Source organism: Triticum aestivum, chromosome 6A (genome assembly GCF_018294505.1).
Source record: "Triticum aestivum cultivar Chinese Spring chromosome 6A, IWGSC CS RefSeq v2.1, whole genome shotgun sequence".
Classification (NCBI taxonomy): domain Eukaryota; kingdom Viridiplantae; phylum Streptophyta; class Magnoliopsida; order Poales; family Poaceae; genus Triticum; species Triticum aestivum.
In genome coordinates, this window is record NC_057809.1 from 621341043 (window position 1) to 621348471 (window position 7429).

The 7429-nt window shown below is 42.9% G+C and overlaps 1 protein-coding gene across 11 annotated transcripts; it reads right to left on the reverse strand.

Moving 5' to 3' along the window:
• Positions 1-3214: 3214 nt before the first annotated feature.
• Positions 3215-7178, reverse strand: LOC123129220 (kinesin-like protein KIN-6). 11 transcript variants are annotated; one of them, XR_006463641.1, is made up of 8 exons: positions 5409-6738; positions 5161-5293; positions 4928-5074; positions 4756-4844; positions 4295-4379; positions 4119-4182; positions 3695-3897; positions 3215-3479 (listed from the first exon to the last, which is right to left on the reverse strand). XR_006463641.1 is itself a non-coding variant. In XM_044549458.1 (7 exons), coding segments are annotated over exons 2-7 (516 nt in total). In that variant the 5' UTR covers positions 5291-5293; positions 5409-6738; the 3' UTR covers positions 3215-3887. The 11 variants fall into 11 exon arrangements, 2 of the variants coding, with proteins under 2 accessions (XP_044405393.1, XP_044405392.1); XR_006463648.1 differs by adding an exon at positions 4486-4601 and having other exon boundaries at positions 3215-3897; XR_006463647.1 differs by adding an exon at positions 4486-4647 and having other exon boundaries at positions 3215-3897.
• Positions 7179-7429: the final 251 nt, after the last annotated feature.

The window sequence follows — 7429 nt, forward strand, 5'->3', positions numbered from 1 at the left end:
AGGAGGAGGAGGAGGTCGCCGCAGAGGAGGAGGAGGAGGAGGTCACCGGAGAGGAAGTCGCCGGAGAGGAGGAGGAGGTCGCCCGAGAGGAGGAGGGTAGTATGGTGGAGGAGAGAAGGGAAGATGGAGTAGAGGAGAGGTGGAGATGGAGTGGAGGAGAGGTGGAGTGGAGGAGAAGAATGAAGAGGTAAGGAGGAGAGGACACGCCCAGCCATATATACGGCATAGTAATGGCGCACCGTAGGCAGGTGCGCCATTACTATTTTTTTTTTATTTATTTTGAATTTTGAAGGCGGGAAGATACTAATGGCGCACCATGGGCAGGTGCGCCATTAGTAACTTTTTTTTATTTTATTTTTTTGATTTATTTTGAATTTTGAAGGCGGGAAGATAGTAATGGCGCATCATGGCAGGTGCGCCATTAGTAAGTTTGAATTTTTTTGAATTTTTTTGCCTCTCCAGATCTTAAAAGCCCCGTATCTTTTTTCTGTTAGGTTTTTGAGGATTTTGAAAATGTTTAACAAGGTTCCCCCAGTTAAATTCGGATGTAACTTTTCGAGTAGATGATTTTTCATATAAAAAACTTTTTTATCCGAATTCGTATGCAAAAGTTATGCCCATTTTTACAAATTCTCGAGAGATTTTGCAAAAAAGTCGAAAATTCATGTTTGTAAATTTTGCTAACAATTAGACCACATATCACATGGGAATCTTATTTTATTTTATTTTATTGACATTTCTATCATTTTCTTTTATTTTTTTGAAACTGAAAAGGCGGTCCGGGGGGGTGCATTCAGGGGAATGTTTGGGCCAAATTACTAATGGCGCACCGTGGGATGGTGCGCCATTACTAGTTCAACTAGTAATAATTTTTTTTTACTAATGGCGCACCGTGAATGTGGTGCATCATTAGTATTTGCACACTAATGACACACCAACACATGGTGCGGCATTAGTATTTAGTAATGGCGCACCACATGTACAGTGCGTCATTACTGTCCATATTGGCTATAGCTATTTTTGTAGTAGTGGTCCTAATCATATTTCCTTGAATGCTGAAGTCATGGATCCATCTGTAGAGAGTATTAAGATGCTTGAGGCAGCCCCTGCTCCTCCTGCTTCAGTCATAAGGATGGTGTCAAGATGTCTTATGCATCAGCTGTAAGCTTCCTCTATTTATTCTGTAGTTTTTCCCTGCTTATTGTACAGCTTGATTTTGATTCATGAGTAACTTGTTTCATGCTTTGTCGGCTTTTATGACGATAGGTCAAGGGCACACAGTGTGCATACATTGGCAAGGTAAAAGCCCCTGCTCCTTCTGCTTCAGCCCATAAGGATGGTGTCAAGATGTCAAAATTTGTAAGATACATCCCATAGTTACATAACTAATAATCAAACTTGCATATACAGATATAAAAAGGGGTAGCAACCTTAGTAAGATGCATGAAAAATAGCATCAAACGGCATGCTCTAATCAAGAATTGGTATTTTTACAATATAGGTTGGTTACTCACAATTCAACATCAGTGGATATACTAGCAATGCAGTTCTGATCTGAATTTAGTTGTAGTGATTCTGGTCTAAACTTAGTTGTATCAAGGCATAAATTAGAGCCCAAAGTTGTATTAACCCCAAATAATAAAAAAGCTCACAAGTTTCTTCTTTATCAGTGCACTAGCTAGTGAATTATAATTGCAGATGACTCCTGGGTAATAATAATTGAGTGCAGTCATGTCATTTTCTACATCGTTTTCTCTCTTGATAGGAACTAGAACTCAATCAAGAACAGTGCCAAATATTATAGAGCGTTCGTTGCAAGATCCAGGATATAGCATTAACGTCTTGGGGAGAGGAGGGGGTCATCCTTACTAGCGATGTAACAGTGGCACCGGGGGGAGGGGGTCGGGGGCGTCGCTTCAGTCGCCGGCGGAGGAGCTCAGAGGCGGTAGCCAGGATTCGATCTCATGACGAGCGTATTCAGAGCAGGGCGAGACAACCACACGACCAATTCAGTTGTTATGTTTACCTACATGTTTCTTTCCTTTTGTTCTTTCGTGTCTTTGTTTTCTTTTTTATATCCCTTTTTTTTCTTTTTTCAAGTTCGAGAAACCTTTTTGCTTCATCAATATTTTCTGCAAAATCGTATTTTTTTTGTCAAATTCGAAGAACTTTTTTCAAACTCGATGATCTATTTTTTCAAATTTCGATGAACTTTTTCAAATTCAACAAACGTTTTTAAAATTTGATGAACTTTTTGTTTCAAATTCGGTGAACTTTTTTCAAATCCGGTGAACTTTTGCAAATCCGATGAACATTTTTGCTCAAATCTGGTGAACTTTTGTTTCAAATTCGGTGAACTTTTTTCAAATTCAGTGAACCTTTGGCAAATCTGATGAACTTTTTTCTCAAATCCGGTGAACTTTTTTCGAATTTGATGAAATTTTGTTTCAAATTCGGTGAACTTTTTTCAAATCCGGTGAACTTTTTGCAAATCCGATGAACGTTTTTCTCAAATCCAGTGAACTTTTTTAAAATTTAATGAACTTTTTTCAAATTGGATGAACTTTTTTCTCAAATCTAATGATTTTTTTCAAATTCGATGAACTTTTTTCAAATATTGTGAAATTTGTTTTAAAATTGATGAGCTGCTTCTTAGAATTGATGAACTTTTTCAAATTCAGGAACTGCTTTAAAATTCGTAAATTTCAGATCCATTCGATTTTTCAGTTTTGTGAAGGAAGGAACGAACGCCAAAAAAAAAAGAACGAAGGAACGAAACGCGCAGCTGCGAACGAGGAAAGGAGCGAGCGTGCTAGCTGGGCCGGCCCAGGCGAGGCTGCTGCGAGCGCCCGGTAAGACAACCGGCTCCTCCTTTCCTCCAGCATGGGTTCGGTCTCCAGTTTTCCATTTGGGCCAACCAGTGGAAGGTCTAGGCACAGCCAAAAGGACCAAGATGCTTCTTGAATCGGCTGACATGGACACAAGTTGACATGACTATGAATAATCGTGTTTTTCTCTCTTTTTGCCGCTGACAAGAAGAAAAATCAAGATGTTTGTCCAAAAAAAAGAAGAATATTTTTTTAAACTTGTGGGTGTATTTTTTAAAAGATCTTTTTTGGGGAATAAAGTGCCGACTACAGCTCAGGGGAATCTTCTTTTCGCTATATAGTCCCTCGGTACCGATAAAAAATCGCAAACTATGATGATGAGAGCGTTTTCTTAGATAGATAAATTTTCATGTGTCACCAAAAGTTTAGTTGTGAACTGGACTTGGTGAAGATCCTACAGAAGCACCCGCCGTGGAGAAGTAATAATTAACTACACCAAACCAAGGTGATTTGACGGTATGAATTTTATCTAATTGAGTGGGTGGGTGTTCTTCTCTAGCCCCAGCGATGCCTCATGCTTTGAGGAGCTAGATGAGCGAGTCCGATCGCCCAATTGCCGTCGCCGGCCGATGCCTTGGCGCCTCCTCTATCCTGCAGTAACAGCCATTGTGCCAGTTAGTTAGGTTAGAATATCAATAATCGGTCCAAAACCAAACGCTTTCCGCAGACAAAGGGGGCGTGTGCATGCCCTCTTCGAGTCCTCTTCTTGAGTCCTTGAGCATCATGGCCGCCACCGGCAGTAGCCTCCTCTTGGTTCACCAAACCAAACCACAGGTTGTGTCAACTATATTATGGATATTAATTACCTATCAAGCTGGTTTTTGCATTTAGGTGCCGCCTTCCCTTCTGTAAGTATGCTCGCTCACCTTGACGTCTTCTTTGTGTTTTCACGAGGCTTTTTTTTTAGGGTGTGTTTTCACGAGGCTTCGAAGCGCAAAGGTCCTCTTTTTGCTTCTTCCTCGCAAAGGTTCTCTTTTTGGTCATCCGCGGTTCCTTCTGCCTGGCAGTCCTTGCATAAGCAAGACAACCAAATCAGGAAATGCAACTGTAGAAACAAAATAAGTGTGGTATGACAGCATTATTATATATAACCCTAGTAGAATCTGTCAGCTGCATCTACTGTTTCATGCTACATTACAGTATTTGGTAGTAGTAACTAGTAAGTGTAGTAACCAAGGCAAAAATAATCTAATAAGTACCCAAGTCTAGGCACGAAGCAAAAGAGCTTACTATTGAAGCCTTCGTCTGGGGAAGTCCTTCATCCGGTACATGCATGTCGCATGTCGGCCATGTGCTGCAGAAATGCACCGACGTTGATTAGGCGACTCGTCTCATCATTTAATGCAAGCGGCGTGAATATACCAAAAATTAGCGACCAAAGATGATGCATGACACTTGACGCCTACCGTGTTCTGCAGCAGCCTCCTTTACCGTGGGCTCGCATCTTTCTGGCTCAGGCACCAGTTCATTAGGATTCTGCTGAGCAGCACCCTAGAAGAGAAGGAAAAGTTCAACCGATATGTCATAGTTTCCAGTAGGGTGTTCCTAGTAGCAGAAACTGGTGTGGAGAATCTATGACGGCATGAGCTCGAGTTACATGCAGTGGCGTGGTCTTGAGATACAAAACAATTGATCATGCATATTGATATTGCTTTCCCTACGCAGAAATCTCTCACTGTGCTTTAAGGAGGACTGTGAAGAGTTCTTGACTGTCTGAAATGGATTTTTTTAATGTTTAGGAGGAACCCATATCGACATACTGCCATAGAAAGAATGCAATATGCATCAGCCTGCCATAGATTCCAAAAACGGGTAGGCTAGACTTCCCTTTGAGTTGCAAAAACGAAAGGATTAAATGATTACATACCATCCCTTGCAGCTCTAAGGAAGGCCGATTTTCTCCCGTGTCAGAGTTCGCTTGCTGAGAGGAACTTGGATAATCATGATGCTTCATTTCTGTACAAAGATCGAACGAAAGTTTAACAACAAAAAATACATCACTAGCAACGATGAAACAAGCATAAGAAATGAGTTTGAACCTTTTATATCGATGTCATGTTGAATACTCTCCACTTCTGTATTGCTGCTTAACTCCTCTTCTTCACTTTGTTCCATGGGAGCTTTGTCGCTAACTTGTATTATATCAGTAAACCGTGCGGACAGATTACATGGAACTATATGAAGTTCTGCAGAAATTATACATGCATGTGTCTCAGTTGTTGTGTACCAGTTAGTTTAAGAGCTGTCAAACAAAGTGGATATACAATTTGACCTATAATGCTTAGCTCAGATGGATCATCCAAATGACTGGGTGCATGTGTTACTACACCACCGTCAGGTGCAGATGTTTGCTCAAAACAACTCTCAGAACCATCAGATTCCTTGTTGCCCACTTGTCCCATTATCTGAAATAAGAGAAACATAAAGTAAAAATGATGTTGTTCAGTAACAAGAACTATGTTCAAATGCAACGCAAAATGACTCTGCATACATGAGAAAGTGAGAAAATTGCATGCCCACCTCAGTATTTTCCTTTTTGAGATCGCCTTGGGTTCAGTAACATCAGGAGTGCATGATTCCTCTTTCTGAAATAGTAGGATGGCATTGTATCAGTAGAAGATGAGGCGAATTTCTTCAACACGTTGCGCACGGCGGAGTACAGAATGTTGAAGGATAACCAGATCTCATGGCATATACAGTATTGAGATACAGACTTAAAGGGGAGATGTGTTGCTTGCTATTGAGGCACAAGTACTCTAGTACATAAAGCAGGGCAGAAGGTGGTATGCAAAAAAATAAATACACATGAGCATTGGAGATATGGTAAGTTGCTTATAGAGTTCTAATATTAAACCATACTTATTTGATTATTGCTTGAAATAGCGGAAAAGCATATACCTCCAAATTTAAGTCATTCATCATGCACATATAAGGCAGTATATGTAAATAGAACATCAAACGTTAGATATTATAATTTAAATTGTCTAATGCAGCATCACTGGATCCCAGGTCAGTTTGATTAGGTTAAGATGTTGGAATTGATCTCAGGTTGTAATAGACCGAGATAAAAAGAAGGGGAGTCCAATCCCACGTTGGTGCTTTGATCGGGGGCACCCAAACCCAATGTTTTGGTTTCGGTCCCCGGTCCATCAGTTCCCATATAAAAGGAAGAGGTCACGTACCTGTTCAGATAAGAAAAGAAAAACACAAACGGGTTAAAACTCCTGAGTGCTAACAACCGATCCTAAAAAGAGGGAGCTGATGGGCTGGAAGGCCGACTACCACCGCCGGCCACCGCAAGGTTAGTGCCGGTGGCCATCTCCTACAGCGGCGCTCCTGATGCACGTCCACACCATATACGTGCTGCTTTTCTCCCGGCCATATCTTCATCGCCGGAGACCCCAAGGTGCGGCCATGGGCTACACAAGGGGCTGCATCGAGCAGCCATGGGATTTCGCCAATCAATGTAAGTTTGTACGCTTCCGCATAATACTGATGTTCTAGTCCGAGATTAAGTCCTAAAGTTGATTAGCCCAAAGCCAATTAACCTAACAATGGTATCATGAGCTGGTTAATCTCGGTTAGAACTCTAATCATGTTTTTAGTGATGTTTCTTTTCTGTTAACGATCATGTTTAAGTCCTGATTTTCTCCGTTCCAGATAATCACCAACTTAAGGTTTAATTAAACTTTATTAGGTTAGTGAGCCTTGTTTATGGCTAATTATTTTCAGTCAAGGTATTACTGATGCGGGTTAGTGCTAATTACCCGTTTAAGCAATCAGGAGGAGGGAAATTGCAAATTCTAGAAAATCCCCAATTTTTAAAACCCTAGAACTTGGAATTCCCCAAATCAGCGCCCAAAAATGTTGTAATCGACAAAAAGAAGAGTATTTGAGGCACACCTTATGACGCCGCGCCTATGCTCCTTCGGGATCCCTGAGCCGGCGACGCCGCCGTCTCTCGGGATGACGTGCGGAAAGACTCAGCCGCCGCTGAGGTGCTAATGGACGCGCGCGTGCAATGGGTTCCGCACCCCGTACGTCGCCGTCGCTGTCGCCGCCAAAAGTTTGCGCCGGCAGCCGCCGGCGAGATGCCTCACGCGTAGCTAGGACTACCGTCCTCCCGGTCTCGCCATGAGCTCAACACGGCGAGCGCCGTTCGGCGGAGGAGCGCGCGGCCTTGAGCGAGGCACGCTGCTCCGACGAACGGGACTGCCGCACCGCCATGGCCGGCGTGCCTCGGGTCGCCGCCGCGGTTGTCGCCTCTCCTGCACGAGCCGTGAAAATCGGGGGAGAGGAAAGGAAATGCTTCTAGGGTTTGACCAGGTGTTGTTTTGCTCAGCCCCGGGAGGATCGGGACCGTCGGCTTGATCCAACGGTTGAGGCCGACGCGCAGCTCCGAATGGGCCTTCGGGCACTTAAAAGGCCGCTTCCGCAGCTGGGTTGCGGCCCAGCATGTCTTATCCTGGCAGGAAACGTTCTTGTCTTTGAGCTGGGCCGAATGAATCAAGGGTAGCCATGGGCTGTATTGGGCCAACAAA

Bases quoted from the DNA above. Each gene is read 5' to 3' on its own strand.
- LOC123129220 (XM_044549458.1), bottom strand. From the start codon at position 5,290: ATGGGACAAGTGGGCAACAAGGAATCTGATGGTTCTGAGAGTTGTTTT. The intron at 4,845-4,927 runs GTTCAAACTCAT...ATCTTTGTACAG, and splicing joins ACATGACATCGATATAAAAG to AAATGAAGCATCATGATTAT. The intron at 4,183-4,294 runs GTAGGCGTCAAG...GCATTTCTGCAG, and splicing joins GGAGGCTGCTGCAGAACACG to CACATGGCCGACATGCGACA.